Source organism: Chelonia mydas, chromosome 2 (genome assembly GCF_015237465.2).
Source record: "Chelonia mydas isolate rCheMyd1 chromosome 2, rCheMyd1.pri.v2, whole genome shotgun sequence".
In the NCBI taxonomy this organism is placed as follows: domain Eukaryota; kingdom Metazoa; phylum Chordata; order Testudines; family Cheloniidae; genus Chelonia; species Chelonia mydas.
In genome coordinates this window covers 250,810,643-250,828,305 of record NC_057850.1, presented here as the reverse complement: position 1 = coordinate 250,828,305, position 17,663 = coordinate 250,810,643, and the positions used below count along the sequence as shown (strand labels likewise).

The 17,663-nt window shown below is 46.4% G+C and overlaps 1 protein-coding gene across 1 annotated transcript in view; it reads right to left on the bottom strand.

Annotated features, from left to right (window-relative positions):
• The window catches only part of GARS1 (glycyl-tRNA synthetase 1), a 35,141-nt gene extending 17,796 nt beyond the window's left edge, over positions 1–17,345 (bottom strand). Inside the window, exons 1-8 of the mRNA XM_037891179.2 lie at positions 17,195–17,345; positions 13,050–13,151; positions 8,704–8,806; positions 6,567–6,708; positions 5,252–5,340; positions 3,633–3,709; positions 1,868–2,013; positions 847–996 (exon numbers count right to left, since the gene is read on the bottom strand). Coding sequence (XP_037747107.1) covers positions 847–996; positions 1,868–2,013; positions 3,633–3,709; positions 5,252–5,340; positions 6,567–6,708; positions 8,704–8,806; positions 13,050–13,151; positions 17,195–17,254 — 869 coding nt within the window. The 5' untranslated portion in view covers positions 17,255–17,345. The remainder of the gene's footprint in view (positions 1–846; positions 997–1,867; positions 2,014–3,632; positions 3,710–5,251; positions 5,341–6,566; positions 6,709–8,703; positions 8,807–13,049; positions 13,152–17,194) is intronic.
• Positions 17,346–17,663: the final 318 nt, after the last annotated feature.

Sequence of the window (17,663 nt, the reverse complement as noted above, 5' to 3'; positions counted from 1 at the left end):
CGTGTGTAACTGCAGAGTAACTCCACTGACATCTATCAGAAGCTAAAGAAGTTTCAATCAGAGATCAGAATCTGGGTCTGCGAACCAGAGCTGCAATGCCAAACATACCAGGAGACAAGATATCTACATAGAAAGACAGTTTCAATACTAAGGCCATCATTAAAAAGTGAAATGGGTCCATTTTTGGTTTCCCTACCAAGCTTTTATGAGCTCTGTCAGGTGGGCAGGTTTTTTTTTCTTTTTTTAAAGAACTAGCCACGCACAAAGTGATCAGCATAAGGGTAAAGTCCTCAAAGCTTTAGCTGCACAATCTCTCACCCACTGATGTCTGTGGAAACTCCATGAACATTTTAGGAGGTACTCTTAGTGCATTCTAGGGCAGGGAAATTGAATATTGTACCCACTTCAGATGCCACCTATTGTAAACAGAAGGCTTTGAAGATCTGAAGGTCTCTTGCTTGACTAATGTTCCGTAGCACCTTATCTAAGAGATAAAGTCCCCGTTTGTTCTTTGTCACATGATCTAAGGTTGAGACAAAAAAAACTACTCCAAGGTCTAACCATGTTTTAATGCCAAGTTTTCATGCCTACTACAAATTCTTATCAATGCTTCTGAAGCAAGAGTCTCATAACCAAGATACTCTTGGCCAGTAAACTCTGATTACTTTTTAAGGCGTTTATTATGCAGCTACTAGTAGCCTTTTACAAGGCACAAGACATTCTCCCAAACAGCAGGGTGGACGGAAAATCAGTGAAAGAGACACTCGGGTCAGAGGGAGCTTTGATTTTCCCAGAGGCAGCTGATCACCTGCCAGATGTTCTGCTGGGGGAGAAGGTTTGCAGTACCTGACTCGGATGAGGCCAGAACGGGGTGAGATCTCGTTTCTGAAGGAATTTCCAATCTGGGCAGCAGCGAAAGGCAGTTTGCCTTGGTTAAATTCCAAAAGGCGTTTGAAGTTGAGGAAAATTCCCTGTGCAGTTTCTGGCCTCAGATAGCTGGAAAAAAAACAAGACATAGGTGGGTGACTGGACGGGGAAGCAAGACAAACTTTGTTTTGATGCAAAAAGGAGGAAGCCTTGTTTTATCTCAGGTCTCTAATTCCAGGCACAAAATTACACACACAGATTAGCCATGGCCTCATCTTTGTCTAAGCTCATTTAAGACTTCCGGTGCTAATGCTCACATAGCCCCCTGGTGAGTGGGTGTTCCATGTCCCGCTCTGTGCCAGTCCACAGAGGATGAGTCTGTTACAGCCTCAGCTAGAGAGCCTGGATCTTTAGCTCAAGTTGTAGCAGCCCATGCTTTTAGCTCTGGAGGTCCCCCGTTCAATCTTTGGTGCATCAACCTAGATGGCGGCCATGGACCACAAATGATAGCTACCTTTGCTACGTACCTAACATTACAACAGACTAGCTTCATGCCCCTTCCTGCTTATTCACAGAGGTCATGGACACCTGTGGAAGCAATAACGTTCTGTTGCATAGGGAACAGGAGTCCAGGCCTTGCACAGGTGGCAGCCCTCCCTGCTGCAATTCACAGGGCCTTGCTGCCCCGTGCCATACAGTTAGGCCTACATCCACCAGCCACTACGGCCTCTCAAGCAGAGCGGGAGTCCAAGAACTGCATGGGCTGCTACAGCCGTGAGGGTCCTCCTCACCTTAAGAGTCTATTTTGCAATAACAGCTCTAAAGCAGCCTGGGGGAAAGACTGGGCAGGAGCGATTTGTGGAGGGAAGGCTGCCTGAGATGAAATGTGGTTTGTTTTCCGTTTCGTATGGACCTCACTTCCAATCCTGGGCAATGGAAAATTACGGTCACTCTTAGCCACATGCCCAAAGAAAATAGGCAGCAGGAGGCTGCTACCTACCCCGGCATGTTTCCTCCAGGCCCAATGGAGGTCTTGAACATCAGATTGAAAGACACAGGCGGGGACAGGTCGTTCCCTGTGACGGGAGACTTCACGTTGTAATTCACAAAGAGATCGGCGAGCTCTTGCTGACTGTAGTTGTCCAACTAGCAACAAAGCACAAGTATGGTTCTTTTAAAATTACAAGGCAAGGTTGAAGCAGTGACAGGTCGCCCCCTTCCCATCTATTATTAAACATGAGGTCAGGGACACCCTGGAAGAGATTGTTTTAGGACTGGAACCCAGTATTTTATTTGGGGTGCGGGCTACGATTTGTAGCAGGGATGGAAGAACAAGTTTTGAAAAACCTATGGGCCCACGTTAACATCAGCTGCAGCCCAGAGCCTTTCAAGGCCTGCACTCTTTTTAGAAGTACAAGCTCTGCAAGGGAGGTTGGGTATGAAGTGGCAGTGGAGTCACAAGGACCTACACAGAACCTCCTTCTGCACAGTTCCAATCAAACCAGCCAGGGCAGGAGGGAGGCAGAAAAAAGGAATTGCTGGGAGGGAAGAAAGTCATCTACAATTTCTGCCACGTTTTGCCTCCTTCCACAACCCTGTAGTTACCTGGTGCACCAGACACAACACATGCCAAGCATCACACCTTGCATTATAGCACTGCAGAGCAGATCTGCAGCAGAGAAGCTGACTGCAGCAGCCAAGAGGTTCCACAAGGGGACTGCCTACTAGCTCTATCAGCTACAGCAGGGGACAGCACAAAGAGACAAATGTAATAGGGTCAAAGTTCAGTGCAGTACTGTGGAAGAGTTATTGACCAGGACGCTATGACTCCAGATATAGTACTGTGTATTGCATCACAGTGTGTGGCTGTGAAAGCAGTTATTCTAAAAGCTATGGGAACGAACGTTAAAAAAAAAAAAAAACAAACTAAATGAAGACAAATCTTTACACACTGCAGCCCAGGAATGTTAGCCTGCAGCACTAACCATTCTAATGGTAAACAAGAGCAACTGCACACTGGGATTCTTAGAGAGAAACAATTCCCAAGTGTTTAGAGACATCACTGCAGGTTTTGATCCACTACAAAAACTATTTAAAAAGCTACCACCAAACCTTACAGATATAATTCTTGTCCCTCGCATCTGGCCCAAATGGCTGAGCCTTGTGTATGAGTGGGGGGCAGGGGGCTCAACGGGGTGCAATCCTCCTCACTAGGCTGGTCACAGAGAATGTTCTCTGTACAGATCTGCAACCATCTGGCTGCAGAAGCATGGATGAGACCAGTCTCTCTCTGAAGAGCAATAGGTGGTGGATCTGCTTAACCAAAAAACCTCCTGTACATAGAGGCACAGTGAGCCCAATGAGGTAACGAGCACGTTGGGTACAGACATCTGAGCAAGGTCCACAAATCCTGCCCTCGGTTACAAAGTGACGCTATAGCGACTTTGGTACAGACAGGGCCCTCTGAGCGGTTTTCCAATAGAACATTTCCTTTCAGGAAAGCAGCACCTTAATATGTATATTTAAGAGACCGATATGCATATAGGGGGATGTGCTTGATTTGGACATTTACGTCTAATGCTACAGCCCTCATGTCTGCTTGAAAAAACGGTGCCCATTGGAAAGTTTACAACAGATGTGGGAAGCGGCATGTGCGTCTTCTCTTAGGGAAATGGGAAAGGATGCCACTCTTGGATGTTTGTACCACACCTCATCTCTGCCACGTCATCTATCAAGTTTTCATCGTCCTCTGTTCAAGCACTGACCTGCGTTAAAACGTTTTCCATTTCAGTCTTTTTCTCAGCTGTACATTTCTTGTCAGACATCAGCTTCTGCAAGTGAGCTATAAGCATTGGAAGTAGGGAATCAGTTCACATTTGAGCAATATCACTGAACTACTCTAACCCTAAAACTAAATGAATCAAGAGGATTATAAAGCATGAGAATGCATGTACATCCTACTGGACAAAACACAATGGGCCAGATTCTCAGCTCATGTGAATCACCGTAGCTCCACTGAAGTCAATGGGTTATTCTGATTTACACCAGCTGAGGATGTGGCCCAGTGTTTCCAATTTGTCATTTCTGACATTCTCTAGTTTTCTGTTGAGAGGGGACAGGATAGGGCATGTTGTGTATATTTAGGAAACAGTTCCTGTGTCACTCTTTCCTCCCCCACCCCTTATTTTAAAGGCGCTCTGGGTAAGGGACGGGAGGCGCGAGAGTGAAATCTGTTCCCATTTCAGAAAGGCTTTTCCTTCTCTCATGTGTTCATGCACATACATACGAATTCACTGCTATTGGCTTGTACAGCCTTTTTTTTTCCTTATTAAGTGTAGCGACCCTCCACAGGGCAAGTTATCAGTGGGGAGCGAACCCAGGACCTCTAGATCCAAAGTATAGATCTCTACCACTTGAGCAAAACGATTTGGTCCACTAGCAGATAGTAACACAGGTGGGTTTCCTCTGTGGATCAGCCAGAGAGGGGACATACATACTCTTGGTTAGCATGTTACATAAAGGCAAAGAAAATATTAAGTTGAATATTCTGAGACCATTTCTTAATGCTAGTATCTATTAGACGCAGAACAATATCACCAGGGGAATGATGGAAGCCCCTTTGGCATGAGCCATTTAAAGCTAGACTGCACCTATCCTTCACTTGACCAGGGGATGGACAAGACGCAGCTCTGTTCCATCTCCAATGTCTAGGATTCCATGGTTTGGGTAATACAAATCAATGTAAAGAATCACACTGATTTTTCAACCTGAGAAAATGCCCAGGGTGCATGTTTAAAACCCGCTACGTAGGCTAGATTCTAAGCATATCAGGCTCAACAGTACCCTTGAAATGCCTCTTCCACGAAACAAATGCAGTCCAGCAGCTTTGTCCTGCAACCATCTCTGTAGTAAATTTAACCTGAGATTCGGTCAAAAAGCAAGTTTCACCCATCACCAGAACAATAAGAAAAATAAGACCAAAGCATGGCCTTTATATGCTTTGTTTAGATTTGTTAGATGGAAGGTCAGGTGTGTCATGCAGGAAGCCAGACTAGATAATCCAACAATCCCTTGTGGCTTAATCTATGAATTATTAGAAAATAAAAATGAGATCTTCGTTGTATGGTATTTCTATTAGGTGAAAGTCATTCCACAGCAGAGGTCCCATGCATCACTTTAGACCTTAAGACAATGTTTAAATGGGGTGGAGGGCTTGCAAGGGTCACCTACACTGGGGTGACTGTCTCCCTTAGTGAACCATAGACATTAATATGCAAGAGACTTACTAGGTCATCTCGTCTATCCTCAATAAGCAGGGCATTCCCCTATGGAGCATAAAGCACTCGCAAGAAATCTCTCAGGCAGTCCTGGCCTCAGAATGTACCTTTTAAAAGATGATCAGCACGAAAACACTCCCCATTTTTCACATCTTTCACCATGAAGTCAGCAAATTTTTCTACATGGCCAGAGGTCCTGGAATGGAAGACACTACTTTAGAAACACATAGTGTCACTTGACAGCACCAGAGTAACACGTGAGCCCACAGTGAAGACTGACATTGAAGAGATCTCCTCTAAACCATGCAACCAAAGTGCAGGCTCATTCTTGCTTCAGTTTATGGATCCATATTTAGTAGTTTCCTCATTTAGAAATTGTCTGTGGCCATAAGGATCCTTGAGAAAGCCTGGATACCCCCTGAATCCATTTTAGGTTAATTCGTTGGGTCAGTAAAATAGCACCACATTCTCTTTCGTTTACTGCATAATTACTGGAGCAAGATAAGGATGCATTTGTAGGGGAACTCGATGGGTCAGGTGTCTGGCAGCGGCATTTGGACACTCACTCTTCCGTCATTGGTTTGAGTGTGACCCAAGCTGTTACCAGGTGAAAGTCTTTACTATCCAGTGCTGATTCAGTGACCCATCTCCATGGTCTCAGCCCAATTCCCAGAAAGCATCCACACCACACCATACAGCCATGAACATACTGAGCATCCTGTCTGGCAGTTTTAGCAGAGGTGCTAGGGACGGGAGAGGTATGGAGACTGAATTACACTCTCACCCTTCGAGGTGTTGCCTCCTGGGCAGGGTTGAGACACACTTCGGGAGCTGTATGAGGCCTATTGCTTTGCTGCTTTCTGTGCTCTACCTGTGCTGTGGATAAACAAAGGACTTCAGTCTCCACGGCTGGTACCATTCACTAGTACTACAGTTGTACCATGAATGGATAGTAGTGCTTTCTGCCATGCTTCCACATGGAGAGGAAGCAATGTCCAGTGGTTAGGGCAGTATTCTAGAATTTGGAAGATCTGAGTTCAAGTCCCTGCCCTGCCAGACTTCCTGTGAGACCCTTAGTCTCTGTTCTTCAGTTCCTCCATCTGTAAAATGTGGATAAGAGCATTACCCTAACTCATAGGAGGGTTATGAGGATAAATCCATTACAGATTGCGGGGCTCTCAGCCATTATGATAATGGGGCCCATATACAAACCTTCGGTAGATATCTACTTGAACAGCAGCTTCCACGAACTACCTAGCTAAGTGCAGCCACCTAGATATTCTGCATTGCTACACGGTAACAGGGTAGCAAACTGGGTGACCTAGTCTCATATTCCTCCGGTTATTTTTACAAGGGCTTGGGAAGAAATCTAGCACTACCAGAAATGAACACACACTGCAAGAGAGAAGGGCCCATATTTACTTCAGAACTGGCTCCGGGGTGAGCATGGTGCAGTCTATCTCTAGAATCTGATCCTCCTGTATAAAGTGTTGCCTCCAAGCTTGGATAATGTTGTTCTTCAAAGCACATCCAACAGGCCCGAAGTCATACAGGCCACTAACACCTACAAGAGAAGTAACATATGGGTCACACAATCTTACACAGCAGTTTGTTTTGAAAATAATAAAAAAACAAACAAACCCCAAAAGCCCACCAACTACAATGTTTCAACTTTTAGGTGTCAGTCTAGGGTTATTTATTGAGCACCCTCTGAGTACGAGCTGCTTCGTACGAACTAGAGTGAAACAGGCTCTGCCTTCGAAAGCTTACAAGGGGAAGGATCGATCCTGCGAAGTACTGGAAGGGCTCAGCACCTACAAGAATTGGGCCCTAGGTGAGAAAGTTAATACAGTCCAGTCTCACAATGCACTGGGTGATCAGCTTGTGGCCAAAACTCAACCAGATTCAGATACATGTTATATAAATAAACAAACCACACTTCCCCCTCCAGTGGATTTTTCCTGGGGAATGTGTGGAAGAAGTGTATTTGAAGGTGGGAGCTGAATACAGAGAGAAGATGGACGCTTGTATACTCTGCGGGGAAGCTGTACTGTAACAGAATGCATCCTTCAGACACCCACCAGCTTATACTTAACGATGAAAGGAGAGTAGCAAATATGTTCCAATGAAAGAAAAGAGCAGAAAGGCCCAGACTGTTGTCCAGTAAACGCCACACTGAAAATTTACTCTGGAATCTGAGGTTACACAGGAAAGACACGCAGCCTGACAGACAGTGCTACTCTAATGCAGTGGCTCTCAACCTTTCCAAACTACTGTACCCCTTTCAGGAGTCTGATTTGTCTTGAGTACCCCAAGTTTCACCACACTTAAAAACCTACTTGCTTACAAAATCAGACATAAAACTACAAAAGTGTCACAGCACACTATCACCAGAAAATTGCTGACTTTCTCATTTTTACCATATTAAAAATAAAATCAATTGGAATATCAATATTGTACTTACATTTCAGTGTATAGTATATAGAGCAGCATAAACAAGTCATTGTCTGTATGAAATTTTAGTTTGTACTGACTTGGCTAGTGCTTTTTATATAGCCTGCTGTAAAACTAGGCAAATATCAAGAGGAGTTGATGTACCCCTTCTGCATACTCTACGCATATTCCTAGTTGAGAACCACTGCTCTAAAGGATACTCACATCTGATTATCTGAAAAGGTTGGACTGCCACATTTAGCCACTTGCTCAGTGCAACTCCTTGACAAGAGTTTCACCGCAGTAACAGGATCGATGGCAGTGGCAGAATCTGGTATTTGAGTGATGTTAACATTAACTTGGCCAGGAAAGTTCAGAGAAAGACGTACGGATATTAGGAAAGAAGGTAATCACTTGGCTTTTAAAAAAATCCCCAGCCACCCTATTTCCATTAGTTCCCTGGACAGCTTATATTCTCTCTGATCTTCCTACTTGCATTCCAAAAGCACAAGATGGAATTCACGCCCACACATACTTGAAAGAAAAAAAGGTGACTTTCAAGAAGTTTCAAGACTGGGTAAAGCCAACTTTCCAAAAACCCACTGATGTTTCATAGTATTATTATTAAGGCTACGATTTAGTCACAGGTATTTTTAGTAAAAGTCACGGACAGGTCACTGGCAATAAACAAAAATTCATGCTGCAGAGGGGGGTGTCAGGAGGCTGCTACTGGGGCCAGTCACAGAATCCAGCTGCCAGGGACCGCCACACCAGTGGCTGCTCTGGCCGCCCAAAGGACCGCTGCTCAGGCTGGCCCTGTGGCCGCTCCAGCAGCGGCCAGCGTGGCTGGCTGCAGAGTCGCTCCAGCAATGGCTGGTGTGGCTGGCCCTGGAGCAGCTGCTTGGGTGGGCCTGGGGTCAGCCACACCAGCCACTGCAGAAGTCACGTAAGCTGCGGAAAGTCAGGGAACCCATGACTTCCGTGACCTCTATGACAGACACGGAGCCCTAATTTATCATCATCAACAATGTAGCATGTCAGGTGAACATGGCACTTCACAATCATGTAGAGAGAGACTCTACTCTACTCTAAAGGGATTAAAATTTAAATTGGTTTAAGCATGTACCTCCATAAATAGCAAAAGCTTGATCATAGAAAAACCTCCGCTTCAGAGTGTCCTCCATTTTAGTTCTGTCCACAATGTCATCCTTGGGCTGCAAAGCCAGCTCCTGTAAAACAGGCAGGGAGAAAATAAATAACGGTTCCAGTTACTGGCAGTAAAATGAATCCTTCCTCAATCACCATTATGGGACAAAATGACCTTTGCTTGAAAGTAGCCTTCACAGGCACCTCCCAGATCGGGATGTTCAAACTGGAAGATATGTGCCTAACTGCTAACGTGAATGCCCAAATGCCAGATTTAGCCACCAAGTTTGAAAAGCGAGGTCTGTGAGCTTAAACATTTGCACAAGTATTGGGAGGTTCTGGATGCTACCAAGATTACGAAGAGCATCCATGTTGTGACATGTTGAGGAGAAAATGTCCTAGCCATCTGTACAGTGGGCAATGACTACCTCTAAAGCACACTTCCTAGACACCTGGGGTTTTGGTATAACATAATATAAGCTGTAGGTATCAGATGTCTAATGGTAGCATTTGACTGAAGATTAGGAATATGTTTTATACCATCCTCTTGTTATCTGAATTCAAATATCAGACAGAGCAAATACAATTGCATGTATTCCATATGATTACTGTAAAACGATGCTGGTAATAAAAACCAACAGTTTAAACTCGGAACATATGCCTTAGATGTCACTTGCCCAATTAAGTTTTAATAACTATCATCAACACACATTATGACAAAAGATATGCAGAGAGGACACCCACTTTTCATTGAACAAGTGTATAGGAATTTCAGTCTTCCCACTTAATACAGATTCTTACACCAAGCCCATTCGCTGTGATATCTGAGCACGCACCCCATTCATTATTAACAATGGATTTTTTCCCCCCCATGAAGACATTTTAGCAACTGAATCTATTCCGACAAATGATTTATGGAATTTTTTGTTTCTAAAACAACTAAATAAAGTGGACAAAAGTACTCCGGCAAGGTTAAACTAAAACCTTTTACTCTGAATGTTCTTTGGCTTAGACCACTAACTTAAAGAGGTATGGCCAACGTTTTCAAACTTGGGTGCTTGCAGTTAGGTACCTAAAGCCACATTTAAGCATATAAACAAAAGAGGCCTGATTTTCAGGAATGCTAAAGCATCTGCAGCTCCTATTAACTTCAAGCCAATAGGGCCCTACCAAATTCACGGCCATGGAAAGTGCATCACGGACCATGACATCTGGTCTTTTGTGCAACTTTACCCTATACTATACAGATTTTACAAAGACCAGCGTTTCTCAAACTGGGGGTCCCGACCCAAAAGGGAGTCACGGGGGAGTTGCAAGGTTATTATAGGGGGTTGTGATATTGCCACCCTTACTTCTGCACTGCCTTCAGAGCTGGGTGGCCAGAGAGTGGTGGCTGCTGGCCGAGGGCCTAACTCTGACGGCAGGAGCACAGAAGTAAGGGTGGCAATACCAGACCGTGCCATCCTTACTTCTGCGCTGCTGCTGGTGGCCCTCAGAACTGGGCTTCTGGTTAGCAACTGCTGCTTTCTGGCCACCCAGTTCCGGAAGGCAGAGCCGCCTCCAGCCACAGAGCAGAAGCGTGGCAATACTGCAATCCCCCTACAATAACCTTGCAACCCACCCCCTTTGGGGCCAGGACCCCTACAGTTACAACACTGTGAAATTTCAGATTTTAATATATGAAATCAAGCAATTTAGGATTTTTAAAATCCTATGACGATGAAATTGCCCAAAATGAACCATAAATTTGGTAGGCCCCTACCAATAAGTAAACTGGATTTACTAAATCTGATAATCTAAGCTGATTAAAAAAACCAAACTGATATCAATTTTAACAAAGAGTTGACAGTGCCAAAACACTAGCTTTAAAGTACACACTGAGGAAGAAGATAACTACACTCTGTAAGGACTACAGACATCTCAAATCTGCCAGGACTTCTCAGCGGGAGGAATGAGTTTCTGACAAAGAGACGGGGGAAGAGGGAAATGATAGAGGCGTGGCCTGACATCGAATGGCAAAAAATGGTCAGTACTTGAGGAGGGACCCAAAACAATAGGAGAATATAGGCAATTCCAGGCCCTACCACCAATACGCATTGGATCACTGTTAGAGATGCAACGCTAAGCTGGCTATATTGCAGTTACTACGAGGAAGGAGTGGAGACTCTAACTATTGGGCTTCACTCTGTTTTTAAGAAGTGGAGAGGGGAGCATGTGATAGCTGCAAGGGGAATGTCTACATCTTTGGGCCCTGCATAAGGGCTCAGTCATCTACTGACTTGAGAAAATGGAAACAGGTTCCAAGGTGGTATCTGAGCCCGGCCTATATCCTCTCAGAGGAGCTCTCGAACACAGAGGTGCCCTACACGATTAAGGGTTTGGAAGCCAACAGTGCCCACTGAGAGTGACACCTCTCTTTTATATGCAGCCAATGTGGAAGTCACAGGGCCAGCATGATATTGTCTAGCTGCTCAAACCAGCAGGCATCCACACTGCTGCGTTCCACTCAAGTTGCAACCGATGAACACACACTGCTGGAACCCTTGCCAAACAGGAATGACAATAATCAACACTTGTGCTGAAGAGGACGCTTGCTGGTGTTGCAAGGTCATTCTGGAACAAATATGAATACAGCCCACACAAACTGTGTAACTGACAAACAGGCCACTGCACCAGATCCTCCTACACATGCCTTTCCCATGGAAAAGGAGTGGCTGAAAGGGGTGCCAAGACTCCCAACCTGACTCACTGCCTCTCTAAATGAAGTTTGCCAGGATTACAAGACATAACCAGAGAACAGATTTAAAAAATTAGTCACTGTAATCGAGACTAGCTATGAGCAAATCGTGCGTTTTAAAGCACGGTTCCACTCTGAAAAGTGACTCAGTCTTACTCAGATTGCCTCCGTGTGCATCTCCAGTCATAGCTGCTGACTTAAGAGACAATAACTTCTAAATAATTTAATTAGTTCTTCAAAGCTGGCCAGAGTGAGATTTGATTCCGGTGCTGTAATTATTAGCTGAGTTCCAAGCACAGGAGCAACCTCCGCTCTCCATTTATGTACACCACCACTGAAGACAATAAGGTTACACATATGTATCTAACAGAATTTCCCCATTTTTTTTTTTTTTTTAATCTGGTAAGATACAAGCCAGAAAGTACCCAGAACCTGCTCTTAGATCTCAAGGTGAGTTTGCAGAGCTGGCTAGGGGTGTGTGGGGAAAATGTATTTTAACTCATATATTGAGCAAATTTGATCTGGAAATCAAGACAATAAACCTGGAACCCCTCAGTGTCATTTTAGAGTCCCTTTTCAGAACAGAACTGTATTTTAAAAACTGACAACTTCAAATTTGGCCTTCAATTTGGGGGAAAAAAAATATGGTCACTGGAAATATTTTTAAAAAAAAATGTTTTAAGCTACAGTGAACAGAATTATTTTTAAACAAAAATCTCCCGCCAGGTTTGTAACTCAAATATTGTGTAAAGAATCTGAAAGTGAAACAGACATAAAGTGACTTTACAGGGGTTTCATTTTCCTAGCTGACAGAAATACAAAAAGTAAACAAAGAAAGAATAGTGACATGCACAGTGGATTTTAAAAATTCTTTCACTTCTGATAATCTAAGCTGTTATCAGCAATGTAGGGAAGCAAGATATTTGTTTATAACATGTGATTTTTAAGTTGACTGCAAGTTATAAAACAACTCTACTGGTTGGGAAGGAGCCATGGGCACAGCAGTGGAAGGCATCCAAACTGACAACGGTGAATGGCTCTTGAATCTCTGTGCCACAAACAGCAAGGAAGAAAAGAGAAAGCGAGGAAGGCCAAGGAAGAACTGTCCAAAGACAGCAACAGAGGATATTAAATGCGCTGGCATCACCTGGAAAGAAGTAGCACAACTAGCCAACGACCATAATCAGTGGAGGAATAATCAGCTGCACAGAAGGAAATAAAGTAAGGAAAGTTATCAAGCGGTCTCAATCACTACCTTTGCCATCTATGCCACTGAACTGACCATTTTATAATTAAAGGTAAGAGATGACATGGTCCCATGCTGATAAAATAACATGAATCCTATGTTAAAAAAGTAGATTGGAACATAGCATCTACTGGTCAAGCCAGTCTAGCATAAACGTAGAGACAAAGTGGGTGAGGGAATACCTTTTATTGACAAACTTCTGTTGGTGAGATAGACAAGCTTTCACCGAGCTCCACCTCCTCTTTTAAATGTATGCATTTAAAAACCACCACCACTTGACTGTAGGAATTCAAGTATGCTCATGCAAAACCCTCTAGATCACAGATCTAATTCTCAGACTCACCTTGGCTTCTAGGATCCTCTTCCGAGCCTTGAGCTCTGCTACAGCTCTGTCAACATCCACCTGGGGAGCCTTCTCTTCTTTCAGCTTTCTTACCAGTTCCCCCTGAGGAAGAACACAAGAGAATCTAAGATGTGAATTCCATTCTGAAAGGCAGGTGTGAGGGACATTCCGCTCGTAAGGCTGCCTGAGAGTTTCTGTAACCACGTGGAAACTGGCCATGGTACTGGAGGTAGGGGAACACTTTGAAACTGGAAAGTGAGCATCAGCCGAGTTTGATAGCAGTAAAGAATCTCAGAACTGTTTCCCACCCACTTGCAATTATTTTTTCATCTCAGTATGTGAATACACCCCCTTAAAAAAAAAAGTCCATTTGAACAGGCACAAGCACTATTATTAGAGTTTCTCTGATGTTCATGGAAAAGAGATCCATGCTTTTTTTCAGAACAGCAGGCTATCAAAGCAGTGTAGGAAATGAACACAACTTTATGAGAGAGCAAAACACAGTAAGGCCTTGGAACCAGACTAATTATCATCATCTTGCAAGAGTTACAGAAGGGTTTCCCTATCCCACATGGTAAGGATTCCCCTCCCCCACGACCCACGAAATGTGACAAGCAAACAATCGTGGAATTATTAACCCCTACATACTCTATAATATGGTTCTATAATACTTTTTTGGACTATGTCAACACTTCAGAGCGTATTTAGCATAGGCCCCTAGTGCAGACGCTGCTGACACCAACAAAAGGGACCACCTCCTCCCTGAACAACATTCGCTATGTTGACAGAAGCACTCTTCTGTTGCCAACAGCTGCATCTACGCAGGGAGTTTTGTTGGCATAGCTACGTCGATCAGGGGTGTGGTTTTTTCACACCCCTGACCAACACAGCTGCATCAATATAAATTGTAAGTAGTGGCTGTAGATAACTTAATTCTGCTTCTTGCCTGCGTTGGCTTTAAGTAAATAAACAGTCTTTCCCTCCGTCCCTCAAAAGGGAATTATCTAGCCAAAAAAAACCTATTTATCTTGAATTACTAAGGGAGAAATGTTGGGAAGCAAGGAACAAGAGAAAAGAGACAGCTACAGATGTGAAGTACATTCAAAAATCAATAACTTCTCTAGTTTAATGCTCCCAGTTTAGCATATTTCCTGTACCTACTCTTCTTTAATTGAAAAAAAATGTGAACCCGATTTTTATTTTTTCCACACTGTCAGCTTTGTTTACAATCTGTTTCTCCTGCATGATGCTCAGCCCTAGTGAAATCACTGCACAGAAGCAATGAGACAGGAAACACAGGCTGCAGCTAGGATTTCATGCTTCAGGTTGGGGAAAGAGGGGGCTGACTTTATAATGGGAGAGAACTGACAGTAAGCGAATTAAATAAAGAGGGAACAAAAAATGTGACAAGCTGGGCTAATAAACTTTACATGTCCGCTACTGTAACACAGTGGATAAAGAAAGTTGGCAACTGCACTTGACTGCTTCCTTCCTGTTAACCAGCGTAATCAAAATGTGAAAATTTCACTCCAGGGCTGCTGGGTTGAACGGCAATTTCAGGCTAACGTGGCAGAGGGAGGGATCTGAATGAGAAAAAAAAAAAGTAGTAAACCAAACCCCGCTTTGTTGAGTTAGGGGGTCTGCAAGGAAAGAAAGTCAAGACAAAGGGTCCAGGGAACTACTTCAGGCTCAGAATAGTTCATCACACTGCTTTGCATTCAGCACCAAAAAAGTGGCATGCAGTGGCTCTTTGTTCCGTATGAAAAGGAAAAAGACTTGGACACACAGGGCAGGAAAAAGATGAAGAAAACAATTATGCTTGCTGACTGGACACAATTTAATTAAAGACATGAGCCCAGCCCAGAGGAGGAGGAGCACACAGCATTATTTGATGTGGCAGATTTTGCTGCAGCTTTGTCCCAAACAACAGTGAAGCAGAGAGGGATCCACCCCTGGATCACAACAGCTTATTGCATCAGGCACTGCTGCAGGAAGAAACACCGGCTTGGTCGCGTGGGGACACTCTCTCTCTAGGTCAAGGCTCCCTCAGGTTTAATTAAATTGCATCTACCCTCCGTTTGGATTGGACAAGAGCATCTATCTTCCTTATTCTATTTCTAGTGCAAAGACACGTTAAACACCCTCCTTTTGTAATTACCATGCATGTCACACCGTGGAAGGCTGCACCTGCATCACTCACCCCCACCCCAAACCTCTCTCTTACACCCCACATTTCTGTCCCAGTCCCAAGAGCATGGGGAAAGGAACATTCATATATCTCTGTTTTAAAGGCAGGTGGCAACTCCCAAATTGCTGGCATGGAAAAAAGTGAGTCAGCTGGGTTTAGCTATTATAATTGTAATTACTCGGAGATTCCCCACCAAGGCACTCAGTTTGCTGTACAATGACTCAAACAAAAACTCACTGAAGTAGTGCTGTAAGTAAAAAAAACAAACCCACAGATCCACTTACATAACGGAAATATGTAAGGGGCAAACATACACATAGATCCAGCAATACACAGGCAGCACACGCACATGTAGAACTAGCTACGCTAAGACGGCATGAAGGGCGACCCATACACATAGAGATCTAGATCTAGCTATGAGAAGGTGTGGAGAAGCCACAAGCCGTAAGAGATATATGCAGAAATAGATAGAGATGAGAAGGGTGCACAGATATAGATCAAGCTGTGTAAGGAGAAGGGGAATACACAGATCCCTCTAGATCACAGAGAAAACACAGACATCAATCAGCTAGAACAGAGATAGAAAGGCACAGTGATATAGTTCCAGCTTTATAACAGGAGATATATGCACCTATATGCCCAGCTATAATACGGAGAAGAAATAGAGCAAGGCATTCTTATTTAAAAGGGAACCATGAAGCCCCACCGTTACATTGGGGACACAAACATATATACAGCAAAGACCCTGTACAGATCTAAATTGGGAGGGGGGAACGCCACAGAGACCCAGCTCAATGGAATGGAAGGGGAGACAACCCATAGAACAGGGGGAAGTGAGCCTGTATAGACCAACTCTATACAGGGAGAGACACCATGCCGCCCTATAGGGGAAAAGACACCATATATATCTAGCTCATATGGACACAGTTCCATAGGGCAGAGAGAACTATAGAGACCAACTCTATAGGGGAGTCACCTCATAGAGACCCAGTTTCATAGGTAAAGGGGAAGCTATAGAGCCCAAGGAGACACCCCCCATAAGGGCCTCATTGCAGAGGGGATGCTTTAGAGCCCAAGGACACACACACCCCACACGGACCCAGTTCTATAGGGCAGGGAAAGCTACAGAGCCCAGCTCTACAGGGGAAGACACCCCCCCTCCCACAGACCCAGTCCCATAGGGGATGCTATAGAGCCCAGCTCCATGGGGGGGACACCCCCCCCCACACGGGCCCAGTCCCATAGGGGATGCTATAGAGCCCAGCTCCGTGGGGGACACCCCCCCACACACGGGCCCAGTCCCATAGGGGATGCTATAGAGCCCAGCTCCGTGGGGGACACCCCCCCACACACGGGCCCAGTCCCATAGGGGATGCTATAGAGCCCAGCTCCGTGGGGGGAATACACCCCCCCACATGGACCGAGTCCCATAGGGGATGCGATAGAGCCCAGCTCCGTGGGGGGAATACACCCCCCCACACGGACCGAGTCCCATAGGGGATGCGATAGAGCCCAGCTCCGTGGGGGACACCCCCCACACACACGGACCCAGTCCCATAGGGGATGTGATAGAGCCCAGCTCCGTGGGGGACACCCCCCCCCCCACGGACCCAGTCCCATAGGGGATGTGATAGAGCCCAGCTCCGTGGGGGACACCCCCCCCACACACGGACCCAGTCCCATAGGGGATGCGATAGAGCCCAGCTCCGCGGGGGACACCCCCCCACACACGGACCCAGTCCCATAGGGGATGCGATAGAGCCCAGCTCCGTGGGGGACACCCCCCCCCACACGGACCCAGTCCCATAGGGGATGCGATAGAGCCCAGCTCCGTGGGGGGGGGGGGGGGCACCCCCCATACGGCCCCGCCGGGAGGGGGAGGGGGAGCGGCCGCCCCGGGGGAGCCCGCAGCCCGACCCCCGGCGGCCCGTCTCGGCGGGCGAGGGCAGCCCGGTACCTGCAGCCGCACCGCCTGGCGGAGCGGGTGGAGCAGCGCCTCGGCGGCGGGTCGGTCCATGCCGGCGCTGGCCGGGCGGGGCGGGGCGCGGGGCGCTGCCGGCGGCCGGGCGGAGCGGAGCGGGGCGGCCGGCGGGCGCAGCAGCGGCAGCAGCGCGGGGAGGAGGCGGCGGCGGCAGAGCGGCAGCAGCAGCGGCGGCAGCAGGGCGCTAAGGGGCGGCATGGAGCGGCGCGCGCCTCGGCCCGCCCCGGCGCATGATGAAATCCCGGCCGCCAGGCGCACGCAGCCCCCGCCGCCGCGCCGCACTTTCCGCACGGCCGCCAGCCCGCCGCGCCGCAGATTCGGCACCGGCCGCCGCCAGGGGCCGCCGCTAGGGGCCGCCGCGGGGCACCCGCCGGCCGGCGTGGGGTGAGCCCCGGAGAGAGACCCGAGCCTGGGGGTGTCGGTGCCCCCCCCGATCCGAGCCTGA